At 48.0% G+C, this 24,881-nt stretch overlaps 1 protein-coding gene across 3 annotated transcripts in view; it reads left to right on the top strand.

The window, feature by feature from the left end:
• The window catches only part of kti12 (KTI12 chromatin associated homolog), a 33,997-nt gene extending 9,440 nt beyond the window's left edge, over positions 1-24,557 (top strand). For 2 of the 3 annotated variants that reach the window (XM_078206796.1, XM_078206795.1), the window contains exons 3-9: positions 3,106-3,158; positions 7,140-7,195; positions 9,489-9,568; positions 13,608-13,767; positions 17,266-17,328; positions 22,177-22,239; positions 24,327-24,557. In XM_078206796.1, the coding sequence (XP_078062922.1) occupies positions 3,106-3,158; positions 7,140-7,195; positions 9,489-9,568; positions 13,608-13,767; positions 17,266-17,328; positions 22,177-22,239; positions 24,327-24,476 (625 nt within the window). In that variant the 3' untranslated portion in view covers positions 24,477-24,557. Of the gene's footprint in view, positions 1-3,105; positions 3,159-7,139; positions 7,196-9,488; positions 9,569-13,607; positions 13,768-17,265; positions 17,329-22,176; positions 22,247-24,326 lie in introns of all 3 variants that reach the window. The other variant, XM_078206797.1, reaches the window with a different exon arrangement.
• The last annotated feature ends 324 nt before the right edge of the window (positions 24,558-24,881 follow it).

The raw sequence follows: 24,881 nt of genomic DNA, 5'->3' as shown, positions 1-24,881 counted from the left end.
TCCTCCCGCAATCCAAAGATGTGCAGGTTAGGTGGATTGGCAGTGCTAAATTGCCACTTAGTGTTCCAGGATGTGTAGGTTAGGGGGATTAGCAGGGTAAATACGTGAGGTTACGTGGATAGGTCCTGGGTAAGAAGCTCATGTGGAGAGTCGGTGTAGACTCGAGGAGCCGAATGGCCTCCTTCTGCACTATACGGATTCTATGATTCTATGTATCTCCTGCTATAAACCTGATTTCTGTATTTCCTTGCCATGACTTGACATTGTCTGCTCTTCCTTGTATTGCCTCTGCAGAGATCAGTGCATCTCATCACTTACATTCTTCACTCGAGGTGCAAAAATCTATCAATCGTTTTTGAAATGTTTTCTCAAAGACTCATCTAAAACTGCAGAGTATTGTGTTTTGAGGCTCGAATGGTAGTAACACATCAATAAAGCCCAGCCCCCCCATATAGCCACTACAGTCACTGCACCAGGAAAGACCATTCGCAGAAACTCAGCTCATGTTCTGGGGACCCGGGTTCGAATCCCGCCACGGCAGCTGGTGGAATTTGAATTCAATAAAACATGTCTGGAATTTAGAATCTATTGATTGACCGTGAAACCATTGTCGATTGTTGGAAAACCCCATCTGGTTCACTAATGTCCTTCAGAGAAGGAAATCTGCCGTGCTTACCTGGTCTGGCCTATATGTGACTCCAAAGCTACAACAATGTGGTTGACCCTCAACTGTCCTCAGGCAACTAGGGATGGGCAATAAATGATGGCCAGCCAGCGACGCCCATGTCCCACAAATGAATGAAAATAATTTACTCTCTGTGTTCACTCAAAAATCCTAAGGTAAGTAAAGTAGCCAGGTTTTCAACAAAGTAAAATCTTCTCCAGTTCAAAACAGAAGTTTTAACTATTTTTTATATGGGATGTGGACATGTCTAATTGCCCTTGATTTGAGTGGCTTGTTAGGGAATTTCAGAGGGCATTTAATAGTCAACCACATTGCTGTGGGTCTGGAGTCACAAGTAGGCCAGACCAGGTAAGGACGGCAGATTTCTTTCCCTAAAGGACATCAGTGAACCAGATGGGTTTCTCCGCCAATTGACAATGGTTTCATGGAGATTAGCTTTTAATTCCAGATTTTATTAATTGAATTTAAATCCCACCACGGTAGGATTTGAACCCCATGTCCAAGGAACTTTAGTCTGGGCCTCTGGATTCTTGGCCAGTGACATTGCCATTATACCACTGTCTCCCCACCAAAACCCCTGCCTCCCCACTGACCAAATAAAATACTCCTCAGGCCTTGCAAAATCTGTGCCTCTTTTGCTTCAAGGCAATGCCACATCAGATTATTGTCACTAATTTACCAAACATGTTGCTCCTATTATATGAGGTATAGTTCATAGAATCCATACAGTGCAGAAGGAGGCCATTCAGCCCATCGAGTCTGCACCGGCTGCAATCCCACCCAGGCCGTATCTCCATAACCCCAGGCATTTACCCTAGCTAGTCCCCCTGACACTAAGGAGCAATTTATCTTGGCCACTCAACCTAACCTGCACATCTGTATAGTTCGCAGTCTTGTTCTTTTGCTCTGCTCTGTAATCAGCGATGGAGCTTATGTGACAAAGGAAGGAAACTTTCAGGATAATCCAAGGTTATATTTTCCCTTTGCTCCCTTTCCCTCTTCCAGTTTTTTGTCCTTTCCCAACTCAATGGGTTTGCATGCCTCTGGAATTGCACCTATAGATCCAACCGCAAGCCAAGTTACAAGAAGATCTGGGAGATTTCCTGGAAATGCTAGTGTCTGCTAATGACAATGTGGCTCAGATCACCCGACCTGCTCTACCCCTAACCAAAAATAAATAAATCAGCGATTGTCCTCCTTCCACCTCCATTCTGAACTAGTTTCAAAAAGAACATGGGAACAAGGATGTAATCTAATGCACCTCCCAGGCTTGGAGTTTGATTGTAGTGTTCATAACCCATTATTCCCTTTAAAGGTTAAATGGTTCTTTCTGGTGATTGATTCGGTCTGACTAATGGAGACAAACTTCTCAGTAGTTGTGCTCATAACTGTCTCCTCTATAACAGCCAAAGAACATTACTCCTGTCTGTGTATGACGGCAGCATTCAATCATTTGCCTTCGTGAATGGAGAATAGTTTTTTGTTTTAGCCACGCGCTGCCATGCCCCATGCACTGTGGTAGAGAGACAGTTCTACCAGCCTTGGAGAGCTTTCTGCGATTGGTTAGGGCGAGGCTGCTCTTAAGTTCTGAAAGCAAGTTGTCCTACTGTGTTGCTGTTGTTGGATGCCTCACTCTTGCTTGAACCAGATAAACAATGAAATGGGGCAAGTATTAATTAAAATTGGGTTTGTATTTCCCCCCTCCCACCCTCAAACCTGCTGTGTGCGACACACATGACTTTTTGATATTCAGTTGTGGGGCATGGGCGTCGCCGGCTGGCCAGCATTTATTGATGTGGAGATGTCAGCATTGGACTGGGGTAAACACAGTAAGAAGTTTAACAACACCAGGTTAAAGTCCAACAGGTTTATTTGGTAGCAAAAGCCACACAAGCTTTCGGAGCTCCAAGCCCCTTCTTCAGGTGAGTGGGAATTCTGTTCACAAACAGGGCACATGTTTATATGCCCTGTTTGTGAACAGAATTCCCACTCACCTGAAGAGGGGGCTTGGAGCTCCGAAAGCTTGTGTGGCTTTTGCTACCAAATAAATCTGTTGGACTTTAACCTGGTGTTGTTAAACTTCTTGCAGCATTTATTGCCCATCCCTAGTTGCGCAAGGGCAGTTGGGAGTCAACCACATTGCTGTGGATCTGGAGTCACATGTAGGCCAGACCAGGTAAGGATGGCAGATTTCCTTCCCTAAAGGGCATTAGTGAATCAGTTAGATTTTTCCACCAATCGACTATGGTTTCATGACTTGAAGATTGACTGGAGATGGAAGGGGAGAAAAGGAGTTTGAGCAAACTTATTTCCTGAATGTTTTTTAGGTTGGCATTGGTTAAGTGGAATTCAAAATAATGTACCAAATAACAATGAACGTCCTAAACAATATTTATGTTCTTATCATCTTTCTTCTCCAGGAAAATCAATAAGGAAGATGTAGTAATATTGGATTCCCTAAATTACATCAAAGGTACAACTGTAGTAATTTATTAATCTGATTCTTTGATGTATGGATGTGTTCCTAATTTATTTAATTTGCTGAACAATGCTATGGGAATGGTGTGGAGTGCTACAATCGTCTGTCCCATCTGCCACAAGCACACCTCACTCCACCTCACCCCTCTGTCTGTGTTTCTGCTGTCAACTGCCTGGGAGAGATTGAGGATCAGTGGGTTACCTGCTTTGAGAATGGAAGGTAAATCCGAGACTGTCAGGTCCCTGGACTGTCCTGCTGCTGCTTCAACACGGCAGTGGGCCATCTGCTGGCTCAGTGCCAGCGTGTGTGGGGAAAGGGGCCCAAAGTGGAACATTCACCATCAAATAGCAAATATCCTGATCAAGGGGCATGGTCTTGAATAGGATCCTGGATGACTACCTGAACATATTAATGGCAGTGAGATAGAAACTAGAAGCAGGAGTAGGCCGATTGGATCTTTGAGCCTGCTCCGCCATTCATTTTGATCATGGCTGATCATCGAATTCAATATCCTGATCCCCCCCCCCCCCCCCCATCCCCCGCATATCCCTTGATCCCTTTAGCCCCAAGAGCTATATCTAATTTCTTCTTGAAATCACACAACGTTTTGGCCTCAGCTACATCCTGTGGTAGTGAATTCCACACATTCACCACCCTCTGGGTGAAGAAATTTCTCTTCCCCTCAGTCCTAATAGGTTTACCCCTTATCCTCAAACTATGACCCCTAGTTCTGGACTCCCGCACCATTGGGGACATTCTTTCGGAATCCATCCTGTCTAACCCTGTTAGAATTTTATAAGTTTCTATGAGATCCCCTCTCGCTCTTCTAAACTCCAGTGAATACAATCCTAACCCACTTGATCTCTCCTCATATGGCAGACCTGCCAACCCAGGAATCAGTCTGGTAAACCTTCGCTGTACTCCCTCTATAGCAACGACATCCTTCCTCAGATAATGACACCAAAACTACACAATACTCGAGGTGTGGCCTCACCATCGCCCTGTATTTAATTGGATTGTTTTATGATATATAGTGTAAACACCCCCCACCCCTGTTACAATTCCTGTGGCCTGCCAGACAGGACAATTCCCTCCTTTGAGTTCAAGTTCCACTCCAGAAATCTGAGCACAAAATCAAGGCTGATATTGCAGTACCGTAAAGCATTTATAAAGCATCTATAAAGCATTTAGACAGTTACATGGGTACGATGGGTATAGAGGGATATGGGCCAAATGCGGGCAATTGGGATTAGTTTAGGGGTTTAAAAAAAAAAGGGCAGCATGGACAAGTTGGGCCGAAGGGCCTGTTTCCATGCTGTAAAGCTCTATGACTCTACTGAGGAAGTGCTGCTCTGTCGGGGGGCATGTCTTCTGGATGAATGTACAAATTGGGAGCAGGAGTAAGCCACTCAGCCCCTTGAGCCTGCTCCCCCATTCACTCGGATCATGACTGATTGTAACCTCATTGTATTTCCCACCTACCCCCGATAACCTTTCATCCTCTTGCTTCTCAAAACTCTATCTCGCTCTGCCTTAAAAATATTCAAAGATTCTGCTTCCACCTGCTTTTGAGGAAGAAAGTTCCAAAGACTCACGACCTGCTGAGAGAGAAAAACTGTCTTAGATGTACATCATAGGAACGTAGGAATTAGGAGCAGAAGTAGGTAAATTCAGCCCTTCGAGCCTGCTCCGCCATTCAATCAGATCATAGCTGATCATCGAATCATAGAAACCCTACAGTGCAGAAAGAGGCCATTTGGCCCATCGAGTCTGCACCGACCACAATCCCACCCAGGCCCTACCCCCATATCCCTACATATTTTACCCGCTAATCCCTCTAATCTACGCATCTCAGGACACTAAGGGGCAATTTTAGCATGGCCAATCAACCTAACCCGCACATCTTTGGACTGTGGGAGGAAACCGGAGCACCCGGAGTAAACCCACGCAGACACGAGGAGAATGTGCAAACTCCACGCAGACAGTGACCCAAGCCGGGAATCGAACCCAGGTCCCTGGAGCTGTGAAGCAGCAGTGCTAACCACTGTGCTACCGTGCCGCCCTCTAATCTCTCCCTAATCTCAAATCCACCTCCCCACCTCTTCCCCATATCCCCTTATCCCTCTTTTTATCAGAAATATATCTATCTCCTTCTTGAAACGATTCAATGATTCAGACTCCACCGCGCTCTGGGGCAGCGAGTTCCACAAATTCACCACCCTCTGCGAGAAGTAGTTCCTCCTCATCTCAGTTTTAAATCTACCGCCTCTCAACCTATACCTGTGACCTTGTTCTAGATTGCCCCACAAGGGGAAACATTTAGTCTTATTTTTAAACAGTGACTCCTAGATTATCTTGCAAGAGGGAACATCCTCTCCACATCCACCCTGTCAATACCCCTCAGGATCTTGAACATTTCAATCGAATGGCCTCTCACTCCTCCAAACTCCAGCAGGTACAAGCCTAACCTCTCCACCCTGTCCTCATAAGGCAAACCTGCCTGTTCCAGGTATTAGTCTAGAAAACCTCTGAACTGCTTCCAATGCATTTACATCCCTCTTTAAATAAGCAGATATTAAACTGTCACCGTAGGTGGATGTAGAATATCCCACATCACTATTCAGAGAAGAGCAGGGGGAGCAACAAGGTTCTGCAAACAGCATTGCAATACTGACTGAATAATCTGCTTCAGTGATTGGGGGATATAATTGACCGAGACGTTGAGGGGAAACTCACCCACGATTCTTTCAAAAAACACACAAGGTAATGTTACAATGTTGGCTGCAGCACCTAAAAAAGGAGATATTAAGGATACAAAAGGAGCCTCTGAAAATCAGAAAGTAACCCTCAGAATTCATAATTGAGTTGGACTGCCCAGATGTTACTGGACTGAACCTGCCCCAGTGCAAGAATTCGATTGCTATTGAGTCCTACAAAAGGGGGGAGAGAGAGAGGCTGTGCCTAATTTAGTGCATGTGTGTTTATATCCTCAATCCTGTTTTCAGTTCTTTTGAGGTGATATTTTGATTTGATTTATCATTCTCACACGTATTGGGATACAGTGAAAAGAATTGTTCTTGCGCACTATATAGACAAAGCATACCGTATGTAGAGTATATAAAGGAAAGGAGAGGGTGCAGAATGTAGTGTTATTGATAGAGAAAGATCAATTTAATCTGAGGTAGGTCCATTCAAAAGTCTGATGGCAGCAGGGGAGAAGCTGTTCTTGAGTCGGTTCAGACTTCAGAGCCACGGCAATGTGAATCATAGAATCACGGACTGAGGGAGGAAACCCACTGGGAGAACATGACGACTCCACACACAGTGACCCAAGTGTATGTGACCTCAGACTTTTGTATCTTTTTCCCAACGGAAGAAGGTGGAAGAGAGAATGTCCGGGGTGCGTGGGGTCCTTGATCATGCTGGCTGTTTTTCCAAGGCAGCGGGAAGTGTAGACAGAGTCAATGGATGGGAGGCTGGTTTGCGCGATGGATTGGGCTACATTCACGACCTTTTGTGGTTTCTTGCGGTCTTGGGCAGAGCAGGAGCCATACCAAGCTGTGATACAGCCAGAAAGGATGCTTTCTATGGTGCATCTGTAAAAATTAGTGAGAGAAATCTATAACTGGCTGGCTCTGCCTCTCTGTGGTCCTTAATACAAGGTGGGAGACAACCTGCCAATTGGATAGAATGGGGTAATGAGGGAGGGGGAGTTGCAATTGGCACAGGAGCAACACTCAAATCATGTTTGTGAAGAAGCCGCAAATTTAACTTGTCCTAACTGATGAGTCAGATAGATGGAATCCTGCAGTAAATTAGCAGCTGAGCTGATAATGAAGCCCGTTAATCAAGAGCCCAGACTAAAGTGACATTTCGCGTAACATTTCCTCTGAAGATGTGAACATGTTGACTCACTGGGTCTAATTTTGTTCCCACAGTGTGCATCTCTATGACTGTTGCTCTTTTTAAATATAGGTTACAGATACGAGCTTTACTGTCTGGTAAAACATGCACAGACTCCACACTGTCTGGTAAGTGGCCATTCGCACCCTTTTTTTGGTATCGAAAGAGAGAGATTGTAGGATATATTGATTTGTTATTGCCCAGCTGTTAACTCAGGTCCTGTGGAATCCAAGACCCTCATAGATTCGAGTCCTTTCCCCCTCTAAACCTGATGAAGGGGCGACACTCCGAAAGCTCGTGATTCCAAATAAACCTATTGGACTTTAACCTGGTGTTGTGAGACTTCTTACTGTGCCCCCCTCTAAATTGACCACACCATGCTAGGAAATTAGACTAGTTTGATATAGTAAGTAGTCTCACAACACCAGGTTAAAGTCCAATAGGTTTATTTGGTAGCACAAGCTTTCGGAGGACTCACCTGATGAAGGAGCAGCACTCCGAAAGCTCATGCTACCAAATAAACCTGTTGGACTTTAACCTGGCGTTGTGAGACTTCTTACTGTGCCCACCCCAGTCCAACGCCGGCATCTCCACATCATAGTTTGATATACAAATGTAAATTGGAGTTAATTGCATTCAAAGTTTCCAGTTCTTTTTTTATCTGACATATCTTCATTGTATTCAGTAACTAAATGGAATGACTAATAGTTCCGGCAAAATCCTTTAAGAAGTGTCACATTTTTTAAAAATCCTTTTCTTTCCCTCCCTCCTTATTTGTCATGTCCAATCCCTGTATAGAAAGAAGAAACACGTTCTAATTAATTTAAAACCGCTCCCATCCACAAGATACGCCAAAGAGCTCCACATGGTTTCGAATGTTGTCACTACCATCACGTAGCAACCAATTTGTGGACAGCAAGGTCCCAGAACCAAAACGGTTCTGCTATTGCTGGTGGTGTTTGCGGAATAAATGTTGGCCAAGGCCCTGGAAGAACTCCTCTCTCCTTCCAATCAAGCAGTGCCATGGAATTTTATTATATTTATCCTAACAGGCGAACGAGTCCTCAATTTTAATATCTCATCTGAAATAACCTGCCCCCCCCTCCCCACCCAAACATTCCACTCTCTTAAGCTCTGCACATACACGGCATCTGGAACAAACTGGGGCGGCACAGTGGTTAGCATTGCTGCCTCACAGCGCCAGGGACCCGGGTTTGATTCCCGGCCTCGGGTCACTGTCTGTGTGGAGTTTGCACGTTCTCCCCGTGTCTGTGTGGGGTTTCCTCCGGGTGCTCCGGTTTCCTCCGACAATCCAAAGACGTGCGGGTTAGGTGGATTGGCCATGACTAAATTGCCCCTTAGTGTCAGGGGAACTAGCTAGGGTAAATGCATGGGGTTATGGGGATAGGGCCTGGGTGGGATTGTGGTCGGTGCAGACTCGATGGGCCGAATGGCGTCCTTCTGCACTGTAGGGATTCTGTGAAACTCCATTGTGCAACACACAGGTTGCAGGTTCCTCTTGAGATGTGCAGCCATACAACAATCTTAAATACAATGCAATCAATACAATGCAAGAACAGGCCGCACGCAGCGAAGAAAATAGCAGGGAACATTGCCTCCCAGCGTGAAGTGCTGCCTCAGTACTCATTGAAAAGTCAGCACAGGTTATTTCCTTATATCCTTGAGTTCAGATTTCGGATGCCCTCGTGGTATCATCTATTAATCCAGAAACTCAGCTAACTATTCTGGGGACCCGGGTTCGAATCCCGCCACGGCAGATGGTGGAATTTAATTTCAATAAAAAATATTTGGATTTAAGAATCTACTGATGACCATGAAACCATTGTCGATTATTGGAAAAACCCATCTGGTTCTTTTGTTTCTTTCCTTCCCTAATGTCCTTTTAGGGAAGGAAATCTGCCGTCCTTACCCGGTCTGGCCTACATGTGAGTCCAGAGCCACAGCAATGTGGTTGACTCTCAAATGCCCTCTGAAGTGGCTGTGCGAGACACTCAGTTTCCTCTCTCTCTGAGCCCTCTCTCCCCCCCATCTCTCTCCCCCCATCTCTCTCCCCGCTCTCTCTCCCCGCTCTCTCTCCCCGCTCTCTCTCCCCGCTCTCTCTCCCCGCTCTCTCTCCCCGCTCTCTCTCCCCGCTCTCTCTCCCCGCTCTCTCTCCCCGCTCTCTCTCCCCGCTCTCTCTCCCCGCTCTCTCTCCCCGCTCTCTCTCCCCGCTCTCTCTCCCCGCTCTCTCTCCCCGCTCTCTCTCCCCGCTCTCTCTCCCCGCTCTCTCTCCCCGCTCTCTCATTTTCAGTGTCTGCAGTATATTGCTTTTGATGGGAGTTGAAGTGGTTTCTTCAGGTGCCTTCTGTTGAGGGTGTGATTGGATTCTTGGTTTTAAGCGGTGACTTTGTTTGTCTCCAGATTCACTGTGATACTGCTGTCGACGTCTGTTCATCGTGGAACCAGCAGAGAGCGCCGGAAGAGCGATACTCGCAGGAAGTGTGAGTTTAAGCTTATTTATTAGTGTCACAAGTCGGCTTACATTAACACTGCAATGAAGTGACTGTGAAAATCCCCTCGTCACCACACTCCTGTTCGGGTACACTGAGGGTCAATTTATCATGGCCAATGCACCTAACCAGCATGTCTTTCGGACGGTGGGAGGAAACCGGAGCACCCGGAGGAAACCCACGCAGACATGGGGAGAACGTGCAAACTCTGCACAGACAGTGACCCAGGCCGGGAATCGAACCCGGGTCCCTGGTGATGTGAGGCAGCAGTGCTAACCACTGTGCCACCGTGCCGCCCACCTTCCTCCATCTCTCCAATGTTACAGCTGCATTGTCCAGTCCAGCGTCTTTCCGACATCTGCCGGTGTGATGGTCTCAGCTGGGAAACTACAGTATTTTACTCATGGAGACTCTTTCCCCCACACATTGCTGTGTTGCTGGATTAATTGTGTTCCAATTTTAAGCATATTGTGAGGTGACAGTTCTGACAGTGCTTCACTTGGGATGTTAGAATTATGGCTGTTGTAGATAATAGTTCTTGGTTGCTAGGTACTACTCCTGGTGTCCTCTGAGCCATGCAAAAAAATAATGAACTGTTGCCGTAGTCCCAGAGGAACTTGGAGAGAGAGTGATTTAACCTTAGGTTTGCCACACCTCCGGCAAGGTTGAGAAGGCGCCATGAATAACTTCAGCCGGAATGGGATTTGAACCCGCACTGTTGGCATCGCTCAGCATCACAGACCATCCATCCAACCAACTGAGCTATACCGACATTGGAGAGAGTGCAGAGAAGGTTTACGAGGATGTTGCCTGGTATGGAGGGTCTTAGCTATGAGGAGAGATTGGGTAGACTGGGGTTGTTCTCCTTGGAAAGACGGAGAATGAGGGGAGATCTAATAGAGGTATACAAGATTATGAAGGGTATAGATAGGGTGAACAGTGGGAAGCTTTTTCCCAGGTCGGAAGTGACGATCACGAGGGGTCACGGGCTCAAGCTGAGAGGGGCGAAGTATAACTCAGACATCAGAGGGACGTTTTTTACACAGAGGGTGGTGGGGGCCTGGAATGCGCTGCCAAGTAGGGTGGTGGAGGCAGGCACGCTGACATCGTTTAAGACTTACCTGGATAGTCACATGAGCAGCCTGGGAATGGAGGGATACAAACGATTGGTCTAGTTGGACCAAGGAGCGGCACAGGCTTGGAGGGCCGAAGGGCCTGTTTCCTGTGCTGTACTGTTCTTTGCTCTTTGACCCCCACACTGAGTCATGCATGTGCTTGCTCACACTCCGACTGGCTTATCTCCGTTTTGGGGTGGAGTGTCCACCCAGGACTTCATTCAAGGCCTGAAAAGTCCCCAAGTCTAATTTAAACTATTCTGTTATGGCTGTTCCACACTTGACAGTGACCGGGTTGGATGGGGTCAGGTTACGCTGCTACTTTCTGTGCAGTAACCCACTGAAAACTCCTTCAAAGGCAAATAAGAACACTCATGGTTCCTGGCCTTATCCCACCCTGTGTTTAATCATTGAATCCCTACAGTGCAGAAGGAGGCCAATCGGCCCATCAAGTCTGCACCGACCACAATCCCACCCAGGCCCCATCCCCGTGACTCCACACAATTACCCCACTAATACCCCTGACACTAAAGGACAATTTATCATGGCCAATCAACCTAACCCACACATCTTTGGACTGTGGGAGGAAACCGGAGCACCCAGAGGAAACCCAGGCAGACACGGGGAGAATGTGCAAACTCCACACAGACAGTGACCCAAGCCAGGAATCGAGCCCGGGTCCCTGGCGCTGTGAGGTAGCCGTGCTAATACTGTGCCACCGTGCCATCCAATAATAAGAACCAATGAAGCATAAAAAGCAATGAAGTCATGTTGGAGTTATATAGAACTTTGGTGAGGCCACAGCTGGAGCACTGTGTGCAGTTCTGGTCGCCGCATTATAGGAAGGATATGATTGCACTGGAGGGGGTGCGGAGGAGATTCACCGGGATGCTGCCTGGGATGGAGTGTTTGAGTTATGAAAAGAGGTTGGATAGGCTGGGGTTGTTTTTGTTGGAGTAGAGAAGACTGAGGAGCGACCTGATCGAGGTGTTCAAGATTATGAGGGACAGAGTGGATAAGGGGCAACTGTTCCCCTTAGTTGAAGGTCAATCATGAGGAGGCACAAGTTCAGGTTGAGGGGCAGGTGGTTTGGGGGAATGTGAGGGAAAACTATTTTACACAGAGGGTGGTGACGGTTTGGACTTGATGGGCCAAAGAACCTCTTCAGTGATTCTGTGATAATCATTTAATTTTTTTTCAACTGTCTACAGCCTGTGTGAACAGGAGAGTCTGATTTTAAAATCTGTTACTTCTCCCCATATAATTAAAGATAAAATCCATAAACTGATGAATAAGGGGATCCTAATCTGCTGTGGATTTTAATAAAACCATTAGTTATGGCCCACTCAGATCCTAAGGATGGGTTTAGAAGTTTGACACCCTCCATTTTATGTTTCTCAGTCATGGGCACCGTAGGATTTTCACTGTGTCACCCGCCAACACAAAATGGCCACCAATACCCGTCTGCGCAGAAAACCAGTGACATCATGAGGGTGACACCGGGTTAGCACTGCTACCTCTCAGCACCAGGGACCCAGGTTCGATTCTGGCCTTGGGTGACTGTGTGGAGCTTGCACATTCTCCCCGTGTCTGCGTGGGTTTCTTCTGGATGCTCCGGTTTCATCCCACACTCCAAAGATGTGCAGGATAGGTGGATTGGCCATGCTAAATTGTCCCTTAGTATCCCAAAATGTGTGGGTTTAGGGGTATTAGCGGGGTAAATCCATGGGGTTACGGGGTTAGTCCCTGGGTAGGTTGCTCTGTCAGAGAGTCGGTGCAGACTCAATGGGCCGAATGGCCTCCTCCTGCACTGTAGGAATTCTTTGATTCACTCAGCCCCAACCTGCCAAAAAGCTTTAGATGGAAACTTAACAATGACATTGTGCAGATTGTTAACAATGGGACCCTCGATGAAACAGGGACTTGGAATTATTCACTTTAAGATGTTGCCCTGGATATTCGCGTACCCCATCCCCATTCATTGCCTGTGTCTATGCAGCATCGAATAGACTGTGAGCCTCACCACAGAGCAGGTTCTGAGCTGGCAGTACCTGATTTTATTGTCCTACTGCCATCGTGTGTCCTGGTTAAATTGTTGTGATTATTTTGCACTAACGAAGAGGCCAATCAGTAAAGTTAGAGACTCCACCACTAACAATGAGGTCCCGGAGTAAAACTGCGCTTGGCATTGGCCGCAAACGCAACCTCATACAGCACAGACCATTCGGCCCAACGGGACTTGATGCTTGATGCAAGGCTCCCCCAAGCCCTCTTCTTCTAGGCCTGTCAAGGGGGAGGCGGATGGCCTAGTGGTATTGTTGCTAGACTATTAATCCAGAAACTCCACGAATGTTCTGGGGACCCGGGTTCGAATCCCGTCACGGCAGATGGTGGAATTTGAATTCAATAAAAAAAATCTGGAATTAAGAATCTACTGATGACCATGAAACCGTTGTCGATTGTCGGAAAAACCCATCTGGGTCACTAATGCCCTTGAGGGAAGGAAATCTGCCGTCCTTACCCGGTCTGGCCTACCTGTGACTCCAGAGCCACAGCAATGTGGTTGACTCTCAAGTGCCCTCAGGCTACTAGGGATGGGCAATAAATGCTGGCCAGCCAGTGACGCACATGTCCCACGAATGAATCTTAAAAAGAATGGAGAATTTGGCACTCGGCCAAAATTCCATTCACGTCAATGGGTCTGGAGAATCCCAGCCGCGAGCGAGCTCAGAGAATTCCAGCCAACATTCCTGTGAAGTACCTTTTGGAGCTTTTTACTGTGTTTAAAGAATTCAAAATGTTGCGCAATCCTGTAAGGCTCTCCCAGTCAACTTTCCCTGCTGTCTCGGTGCCTGATTTTAACACTGGGTCTTTTGAGTTTGTAATCTTTTCTTTCTGCTTTGCGATTCCTTTAGCTTCGACGCGCTGGTGATGCGGTTTGAGGCCCCCGACTCCCGGAACCGATGGGACAGCCCGCTCTTCACCATCCAGAAGGACGACACCCTCCCCTTCGAGGCGATAACGGACGCAATCATCCACAGGAAAGCCCCACCGCCCAACCAGTCAACGCTAAACGTGAGCGCGGACAGGGAACGCTGCAGCCTTTATCTGGGGTTGTGAATCTTCCAGGGTTGGCCTAGTCTCTTCAAGAATTGGCAATGCACTTCCAGGCTATCACTGTGAGCAGAGCCAGGGGGACAATCAGCAAGCATCAAAAACATTCTTGCTTCACATTTTGTTATTTTGTTTTATGGTAGATGGGATAAGAGAGGCTGTTGGGTTGATGGTCAAGAGTCATGCCATTGGGTAGTGGAGTCCTTTGTTTCTCTTGAGGGAGAGTAGTGAAGGTTTACCAGGCTGATTCCAGGGATGACGGGACTGATGTATGAGGAGAGATTGACTAGGTTAGGATTGTTTTCGCTGGATTTCAGACAGATGAGGGGGGATCTCATAGAGACTTATAAAATTCTAACAGGGTAGATGCAGGAAGGATGTTCTCGATGGTGGGGGAGTCCAGAACCAGGGGTCACAGTCTGAGGATTCAGGGTAGACCATTTAGGACGGAGGTGAGGAGACATATCTTCACCCAAAGAGTGGTGAGTCTGTGGAATTCATTACCACAGGAAGTAGTTGATGCCAAAATATTGAATGTATTCAAGAGGCGGCTGGATATAGCACTTGGGGCGAATGGGATCAACGGTTATGGGGAGAAAGCAGGATTAGGTTATTGAGTTGGACGATCAGCCATGATTGTGATGAATGGTGGAGCAGGCTCGAAGGGCCGAATGGCCTCTTCCTACTCCTAGTCTCTTTGTTTCTGCTTTCCCATTGGCTCTGCTGGGGTGGTGTGCCATGGGAATGGACATGTGATCAATGGTGGGCGTGCGGGGGCAGTTGGAGGCATTAGGCCTTTTTTTTTTTAATTCATCCGTGGGACATGGGTGCCGCTGGCTGGCCAGCATTTATTGCCCATCCCTAGTTGCCCTTGAGAAGGTGGTGGTGAGCTGCCTTCTTGAATCGCTGCAGTCCACGTGCTGTGGGAGTTCCAGGATTTTGACCCAGCGACTGCGTAGGAATGGCAATATATTTCCAAGTCAGGATGGTGAGTGGCTTAGAGGGGAACTTGTGGTGTTCCCATGTATCTGCTGCCCTTGTCCTTCTAGATGGAAGTGGTTGTGGGTTTGGAAGGTGTTGTCTAAGGATCTTTAGTGAATTGGTGACGTGTGATGACATCTCCAGGAATCGTCGCTCATTCTCACCATGGCCTTTGTGGAGCCATTGGTATTCTCTTGTTTCCCTTATAGCCCCCCTCAGTCCACATAGAATCAGCAAATCCGTGCAGTGAAGAAGGAGGCCATTCGGCCCATCATGTCTGCACCGATCCTCCAACAGAGCATCTCACCCAGGCCCTATCTCCATAACTCCACATATTTACCCCTCTAATCCCCCAAATTGGCGGCACAGTGGTTAGCACTGCTGCTTCACAGCGCCAGGGACCCAGGTTCGATTCCCAGCTTGGGTCACTGCCTGTGTGGAGTCTGCATGTTCTCCCCGTGCCTGCGTGGGTTTCCTCCGGGTGCTCCGGTTTCCTCGCACAGTCTGAAAGATGTGCTGGTTCGGTAAATTGGTCATGCTAAATTCTCCCTCAGTGTCCCCGAACAGGCGGCGCAGTGTGGCGACTAGAGGAATTTCACAGTAACTTCTTTGCAGTGTTAACGTAAGTCTCCTTGTGACTAATAAATAAACGCTAACTTTAATTCAGAGCACTCAGGGGCAATTTAGCATGGCCAGTCCACCTAACTGGAAACCGGAGCACCCAGAGGAAACCCACGCAGATACGGGGAGAACGTGCAGACTCCATACAGACACCCAAGGCCAGAATCGAACCCAGGTCCCTGGCGCTGTGAGGCAGCAGTGCTAACTACTGTGCCACCATGCCACCTGTAAGTTAATGTTCTGGATCTCAACGATCCTTCTACAGAACCCCCGTTTATAACATTGTTACTCTGGGAAAGCTGGTTCCGACTTGCAAAGTTTCTCCTTACTATTAGTTCTTGAAATCCTGTGTTGTAGGTCCAAGGACGGCACATTGGCACAGAGGTTAGCACTGCTGCCTCACGGCGTCAGGGGCCTGGGTTCGATTCCCGGCTCGGGTCACTGTCTGTGTGGAGTTTGCACGTCCTCCCCGTGTCTGCGTGGGTTTCCTCCGGGTGCTCCGGTTTCCTCCCACACTCCAAAGATGTGCGGGTTAGGTGGATTGACCATGCTAAATTGCCCCTTCGTGTCGGGGGGATTAGCAGGGTAAATATGTGGGGTTAAGGGAATGGGACCTGGGTGGGATTGTTGTCGGTGCAGAGTCGATGGGCCAAATGGCCTCCTCCTACTGCCTGTGATGGTCTTTGCGGAAGGAAATCTCCAGGAATACACTCAAGTAAAGCTGACAACTGTCTATGTTTCCCGTGAGCAGGCAACAGACAGCCCAATCCTACAGATCCTCTGTTTACATCTTCTGTCCGTAAAGATTGATGTGAATTAGATAAAGGAATTGATTGGAATAAAGATGGTTGAGGTGGACAGTGGTGGTCATAAATGGAGGAGTTCTGACCGGATGGATAAGGTGAAACTGTCCCCAGAGGGCCAGTAACCAGAGCAGCTCACCACCGCCACCTGGAGGGCAATTAGGGATTGGCACTAAACGCTGGCCTAGACACTTGATGTCCACATCCCTTGAATGAATAAAGAAAGTCCAGATTTAAGATCATTGACAAAAAAAAATTCAAGGGGAAGGTGAGAATTTTCTTTTCTACACAGTGAGTTACGATCTGGAAGGGTGTTAGAAGCAGGTTTAGAAGAAAATTTCGATATAGGAGCTGAACCCGGTTTTTTTTCCCATAACCCTTGATCCCCTTACCAATCGAGAGCCCATCTATCTCTGTCTTAAATAATTGACTGTTACTGCCATATGGCTGTTTCTGACTATAAATAAGTAACCATGAATTCAATATACAAGGGGCGGCACGGCGACACAGTGGTTAGCACTGCTGCCTCACAGCGCCAGGGACTCTGGTTCGATTCCCGGCTTGGGTCACTGTCCGTGCGGAGTCAGCACGTTCTCCCCGTGTCTGCGTGGGTTTCCTCCGGGTGCTCCCGTTTCCTCCCGCAGTCCAAAGATGTGCGGGTTAGGTGCGGTGGCCGTGCTAAATTGCCCCTTTAGTGTCCCAGAATACGTAGGTTCGAGGGGTTAGTGGGGTAAATATGTGGGATTGCGGGGATGGGGCCTGGGTGGGATTGTGGTCGATGCAGACTCGATGGGCCGAATGGCCTCCTTTTTGTGGGGTTTCTATGATTTCTATGCGTAAATGCTTGAAGCAGAACAATTCACAGGACTACAGGCAGGGGAGTGGGAGCAGTTGGATCAGTCTTTAAGCTGAATGGGCTGTTGTACATTCCGTGTATTGGGTGAAGATTTAAAGGAACAACTTCCTTTCACAGATTGAGCAGCTGGGTAGGGAATGAGGCAATCTCTTTACTCCTTGTATCCAATAGTATTTACCCTTTAATGTTTCTTCGCAGCAACCACTGGCCTCGACGAACTTCATGTACGAGTTGGACAGAGTTACACAGGAGATGGTCATGGTGAGTTATCTTCCTCCTCTTGCTGGTTTGAGAATTTATTTCCCTTCAGCAGCCGCCACCATTGCTTTACGACAATCGACACTGGTTTCACGATCATCGTTAAACTTTTAATTCCAGATTTTTATTGAATTCAAATTTCACCATCTGCCTCACAGCGCCAAGAACCCAGGTTCAATTCCGGCCTCGGGTCACTGTCTGTGTGGAGTACAAAGAACAATACAGCACAAGAACAGGCCCTTCGGCCCTCCAAGCCCGCGCCGCTCCCTGGTCCAAACTAGACCATTCTTTTGTATCCCTCCATTCCCACTCCGTTCATGTGGCTATCTAGATAAGTCTTAAATGTTCCCAGTGTGTCCGCCTCCACCACCTTGCCCGGCAGCGCATTCCAGGCCCCCACCACCCTCTGCGTAAAATACGTCCTTCTGATATCCGCGTTAAACCTCCCCCCGCCCCTCACCTTGAACCTATGACCCCTCGTGAACGTCACCACCGACCTGGGAAAAAGCTTCCCACCGTTCACCCTATCTATGCCTTTCATAATTTTATACACCTCTATTAGGTCACCCCTCATCCTCCGTCTTTCCAGTGAGAACAACCCCAGTTTACCCAATCTCTCCTCATAACTAAGCCCTTCCATACCAGGCAACATCCTGGTAAACCTCCTCTGCACTCTCTCTAAAGCCTCCACGTCCTTCTGGTAGTGTGGCGACCAGAACTGGGCGCAGTATTCCAAATGCGGCCGAACCAACATTCTATACAACCGCAACATCAGACCCCAACTTTTATACTCTATGCCCCGTCCTATAAAGGCAAGCATGCCATATGCCTTATTCACCTCCTTCTCCACCTGTGACGTCACCTTCAAGGATCTGTGGACTTGCACACCCAGATCCCTCTGCGTATCTACACCCTTTATGGTTCTGCCATTTATCGTATAGCTCCCCCGTACGTTAGTTCTACCAAAATGCATCACTTCGCATTTATCTGGATTGAACTCCATCTGCCATTTCTTTGCCCAAATTTCCAGCCTATCTATATCCTTAGAACATAGAACATAGAAAGCCACAGCACAAACAGGCCCTTCGGCCCACAAGTTGCGCTGATCATATCCCTACCTCTAGGCCTCTCTATAGCCCTCAATCCCATTAAATCCCATGTACTCATCCAGAAGTCTCTTAAAAGACCCCAACGAGTTTGCCTCCACCACCACCGACGTCAGCCGATTCCACTCACCCACCACCCTCTGAGTGAAAAACTTACCCCTGACATCTCCTCTGTACCTACCCCCCAGCACCTTAAACCTGTGTCCTCTCGTATCAACCATTTCAGCCCTTGGAAATAGCCTCTGAGAGTCTACCCTATCCAGACCTCTCAACATCTTGTAAACCTCTATCAGGTCACCTCTCATCCTTCGTCTCTCCAGGGAGAAGAGACCAAGCTCCCTCAACCTATCCTCATAAGGCATGCCCCCCAATCCAGGCAACATCCTTGTAAATCTCCTCTGCACCCTTTCAATGGCTTCAACATCTTTCCTGTAATGAGGTGACCAGAACTGCGCGCAGTACTCCAAGTGGGGTCTAACCAGGGTCCTATAAAGCTGCAGCATTATCTCCCGACTCCTAAACTCAATCCCTCGATTAATGAAGGCTAGTACGCCGTACGCCTTCTTGACCGCATCCTCCACCTGCGAGGCCGATTTAAGAGTCCTATGGACCCGGACCCCAAGGTCCTTCTGATCCTCTACACTGCTAAGAATGGTACCCTTCATATTATACTGCTGCTTCATCCCATTGGATCTGCCAAAATGGATCACTACACACTTATCCAGGTTGAAGTCCATCTGCCACTTCTCCGCCCAGTCTTGCATTCTATCTATGTCTCGCTGCAACTTCTGACATCCCTCCAAACTATCCACAACACCACCTACCTTGGTGTCGTCAGCAAACTTACCAACCCATCCCTCCACTTCCTCATTCAGGTCATTTATGAAAATGACAAACAGCAAGGGTCCCAGGACAGATCCCTGGGGCACTCCACTGGTCACTGACCTCCATGCAGAGAAAGACCCCTCCACAGCCACTCTCTGCCTTCTGCAGGCAAGCCAGTTCTGGATCCACAAGGCAACAGCCCCTTGGATCCCATGCCCTCTCACTTTCTCAAGAAGTCTTGCATGGGGGACCTTATCGAACGCCTTGCTGAAGTCCATATAGACCACATCCACCGCTCTTCCTTCGTCAATGTGTTTGGTCACATTTTCAAAGAACTCAACCAGGCTCGTAAGGCACGACCTGCCCTTGACAAAGCCGTGCTGACTACTTTTGATCATACTAAACTTCTCTAGATGATCATAAATCCTGTCTCTCAGGATCCTCTCCATCAACTTACCAACCACTGAGGTTAGACTCACCGGTCGGTAATTTCCCGGGCTGTCCCTGTTCCCTTTCTTGAATATAGGGACCACATCTGCAATCCTCCAATCCTCCGGAACCTCTCCCGTCTCCATCGACGATGCAAAGATCATCGCCAAAGGCTCCGCAATCTCCTCCCTCGCCTCCCACAGTAACCTGGGGTACATCCCATCCGGTCCCGGCGACTTACCAACCTTGATGCCATTCAATAGTTCCAACACATCCTCTTTCTTTATGTCCACATGCTCGATCCTTTCTGTCCACCGCAAACCAGCAGTACAACCACCCAGATCCCTTTCCACCGTGAATACCGAGGTAAAGTATTCATTAAGCACCTCCGCCATTTCTGACGGTTCCGCACAAACTTTTCCCCCTTCACCTTTTAAGGGTCCTATGCCTTCACATCTCATCCTTTTACTCTTGACATATTTGTAGAAAGCCTTGGGATTCTCCTTAATCTTACCCGCCAAGGTCTTCTCATGACCCCTTCTTGCTCTCCTAATTTCCTTCTTAAGCTCCTTCCTACATCCCGTATACTCCTCTAAATCCTTAACACCTCCTAGCTCTCTGAACCTTCTGTACGCCTCTCTTTTCTTATTCACCAGGTTCATCACAAGCTTCGTGCACCACGGTTCCCGTACCCTACCAACACCCCCCTGTCTCATCGGAACGTTGTCATGCAGAGCTCCAGACAAACATTCCTTGAAAATCCTCCACTTTCCTTCGGTACTTTTCCCCAAGAATGCCTCCTTCCAATTTACCCGTCTAATATCCTCCCTGATGACACTGTATTTCCCTTTACTCCAGAGAAACACTTTCCTAGCCTGCCTGATCCTATCTCTTTCCAATGCTATCGTGAAGGAGATAGAATTATGATCGCTATCCCCAAGATGCTCACCCACCGAGAGATCCTCCACCTGTCCAGGTTCATTAGCCAGCACCAGATCAAGTACAGCCTCTCCTCTAGTAGGCTTATCCACATACTGTGTCAGGAAACTCTCCTGGACACACCTAACAAACTCCTCTCCATCCAAACCCCTAGCCCTAGGGATATTCCAATCTATGTTTGGGAAATTAAAATCTCCCATCACGACAACTCTGTTATTCCTACATCTCTCCAGGATCTGTTTCCCCATCTGCTCCTCAACATCTCTGTTACTATTGGGTGGCCTATAGAAAACACCCAGCAAAGTTACCGACCCCTTCCTGTTCCTAACCTCCACCCACAGAGACTCCGTAGTCAATCCCTCCACGGCGTCCACCTTCTCTACAGCCGTGACACTATCCCTGATCAACAGTGCCACTCCCCCCCCTCTCTTGCCTCCCTCCCTGTCCTTCCTGAAACATCTAAAACCCGGCACCTGAAGCACCCAGTCCTGTCCCTGAGACATCCAAGTCTCCATAATGGCCACCACATCACAATTCGAAGCAGCAATCCACGCTCTAAGCTCATCCACTTTATTCACTACACTCCTGGCATTAAAATAGACACATCTCAGACCTTCAGCCTGAGCACTTCCCTTCTCCATCACTCGTCTAACCTCCCTCTTACCCTGTCTACATTCCTTATCTATTTGCGAGCTAACCTCCTCGCTCTCAGTCCCCTCATTTCGATTCCCTCCCCCCAACCTTTCTAGTTTAAAGTCTCTCCAGTAGCCTCTGACAATGTTCCTCACTATCTGCAAGTCCAGCCATTTTCGTGTCGTCCGCAAACTTACTGATCACCCCAGTTACACCTTCTTCCAGATCGTTTATATAAATCACAAACAGAGTCTGCACGTTCTCCCCGTGTCTGCGTGGGTTTCCTCCGGATGCTCCGGTTTCCTCTCACAGATGTGTAAGTTAGGTGAATTGGCCATGCTAAATTGCCCCTTCATGTCAGGGGGATTAGCTAGGGTAAATATGTGGGGTTATGTGGATAGGGCCTGGGTGGAATTGTTGTTGGTACAGGCTTGATGGGCCGAATGGCCGCCTTCTGCACTGTATGGATTCTATTTTGTTCTATGTGGGGTTCGATCCTGGGTCCCCAGAGCATTATCCTGGGTTTCTGGATTACTAGTCCAGTGACAATACCCCTACGCCACCACGTCCCCTACCCGGTCTGGCCTACATGTGACTCCAAGGCCACAGCAATGTGGTTGACTTTCACCTGCCCTCTGACGTGGCCGAGCGAGACACTTAGTTCAAGGGCGATTAGAGATGGGTAACAAATGCTGCTCTTGTCGTTCACACACACACACCCCATGAAGGAATAATTTTTAAACAAAATCTAACTTTATAAAGGGTCCTCCCAGCTAATGGACAGAGTGGGAATACAGTCTCGAATGATGGGATGGAAATCATCTCCCCTCCCCGTCCCCTGGAAACCATCGCGGCATCGTTTTGAGATGTGACTTGTCCTGAAATGTATTTTTAAACTACTGTTCCTTTAAACCATCAGACTATATTAAACGCACAGAAGACAAGTGTACCAGGAGACCTGATAACAGTACCTGGAGCCAATGTGAAGATATCCTTTTTAATCTTTCGAATATCATTCGATATACCTTTTCAATGGTAGCAGTGAATCCAAAGCTTGTGTGTTTCTGCCCCACTCGAGGGATTCGAGCACTATAATCTCGGCTGACACTTGGTTAAGTGAGTGGGAAAAAGCTGCAATAGATGGAATCCAGTGTGTGATATATGAGGTCCATCGCTCCGGCTTTTTGGAAGAGTGGTCGAAATATTTTCCAAAGACTGAGAGCCGGGAACAGGCAGGAGCTGAGAGATTTAGATGCCAAATACAGAAATCACTATGAACAAGTAGAAAATGAAATTAAACGGGCTAATGGAATATAGCCATCATCTTGAGGGGCAGAAATTCTGGTGGAGTGTATAATTTGTGAACTGCAAGTGGAATACTGCGTTCAGCTCTGGGCACTGCCCACAGGGAAGGGTATAACAGTCTCTGGTGCACAGTTAAATTATGAGGACAGGCTGCATAGCATAAGCTTGTGTGTCTCCTTGAATAGAAAGATAGGATGGAGATGAGGAGACATTTCTTCACCCAAAGAGTGGTGAGCCTGTGGAATTCATTACCACAGGAAGTAGTTGATGCCAAAACATTGAATGTATTCAAGAGGCGGCTGGATATAGCACTTGGGGCGAATGGGATGAAAGGTTATGGGGAGAAAGCAGGATTAGGCTATTGAGTTGGATGATCAGCCATGATCGTGAAGAATGGCAGAGCAGGCTCAAAGGGCCGAATGGCCTCCTCCTGCTCCTATCTTCTATGTTTCTATAAACACCCAGTCTGAAAGACGTGCTGGTTAGGGTGCATTGGCCGTGCTAAATTCTCTCTCAGTGTAGCCGAACAGGCGCCGGAGTGTGGCGACTAGGGAATTTTCACAGCAACTTCATTGCAGTGAGAATGTAAGCCTACTTCATAGAATCATAGAAACCCTACAGCACAGAAAGAGGCCATTTGGCCCATCGAGTCTGCACCGACCACAATCCCACCCAGGCCCTACTCCCATATCCCTACATATTTTACCCGTTAATCCCTCTAAGCTACGCATCCCAGGACACAGGGGCAATTTTAGCATGGCCAATCAACCTAACCCGCACATCTTTGGACTTGTGAACTAAAAAATAGATAAACTTAAATGAATAAACAGGTCACCCCTTTAAGACGATGAAAGGATTTGTTAGGGTTGTGGTTGGGTTACATTCACTCGGGGAGTCCGAGTTGATGTGGCAACATTCACATGCACATTGTAGTCTGGAGCTACGGATAACAGAGACTCCGGCTTCATTCCTGTCACGCGGCTGACCAGGAATCTCCCCCTCCTCTTCCCGTGTGTTGGAAGTTGATACTCAACCTGCCTTTGAACACGGGCGGCATGGTGGCACAGTGGTTAGCACTGCTGCCTCACAGCGCCAGGGACCCGGGTTCGATTCCCGGCTTGAGTCACTGTCTGTGTGGAGTCTGCACGTTCTCCCCGTGTCTGCGTGGGTTTCCTCCGGGTGCTCCAGTTTTCTCCCACAGTCCGAAAGATGTGTGGGTTAGGTGGATTGGCCATGCTAAATTGATCCGAGTGTCAGGGGGATTAGTTAGGGTGAATGAATGGGGTTACGGGGATAGGGCCTGGCTGGGATTGTGGTCAGTGCAGGCTCGATGGGCCGAATGGCCTCCTTCTGCATTGTAGTAATTCTATGCTGAGTTATAGAGCCATGGTGGGTAGATGGGATGAAGATCAGTCCTGATTGTAGCTACGTGGCCGAGCAGGTTCGCAGAGCTGAGTGGTCTCCTCTGCTTCCTGTAACATTCCAGTTGCACTGACTGAGTCGGGCTTCATCAGATCCATTCGCTGGATCTCGTGACGCTAAGCGAAGAGGAGGAGGATTGCCATCCTTCAAAGGTATTTAATTGCCTGGAAAGCCCTTTGGCCGGTACTGGGGTCGTCAAAGGTGCTATATAAATGCAGCTTTCGACATGGGCTGATATTTTGCGTTTGGCTGCGTTGCGGCATTCACTATTGCTAACCATTTGAGTGTTGGCCAATGTGGCGGGTTATTGGAATGCGCCAGTTTAGTTTCCTTAACCCCCAGTCACACATCGAGCTAACCCGCAGCCTCCCAATGGCTGAGCTCCGCAAACTGAGGAGGCAGTTTGTCAGTTACACCAAAATGCACCCGACCGAAAGCATTGGCCAGATAGCGAACATGTTTGTACAGTACATTAACCGAAGCTTACACTAGCCAGCGTGGGAAAGCAGCAGATTGTGACTTGGATTTCTGGATAATAAAACTGCTTTTAGACCTTGGTCTACTTTTCCATTTCCATGCCGCACCAAGCCTCAAACCTCTTTTGTTCGAGTGAGGGGAAGTTTATCATTTTTGCCTCTTGCGTGGTAAGTATCTTGAGGGTGACATCGGAGTTGCTCTGTTTCTTCATACTCTCTCTCTGACTAAAGCTCATGTTCGTGCAAAGGGCTCTCCAGAGGAATTGTCAGCTGGTTCTGTTTCCAGTTCTCGCAACACTGATAATGGTGCTAATGCACATTTGTCGATGTGTCAGTCTCTTGGTTGCCACATCATTTTTAACGGCCAGCGCCAGCTATCGTGCCAAGGTTCCTGGTTCTTGCAGGACAGCTCACCGGCCAC

The sequence above is a fragment of the Mustelus asterias genome, unplaced genomic scaffold (genome assembly GCF_964213995.1).
Source record: "Mustelus asterias unplaced genomic scaffold, sMusAst1.hap1.1 HAP1_SCAFFOLD_1791, whole genome shotgun sequence".
NCBI lineage: Eukaryota > Metazoa > Chordata > Chondrichthyes > Carcharhiniformes > Triakidae > Mustelus > Mustelus asterias.
Note: the sequence above shows the minus strand (reverse complement) of the source record. Positions and strands in the feature narration are given on the sequence as shown.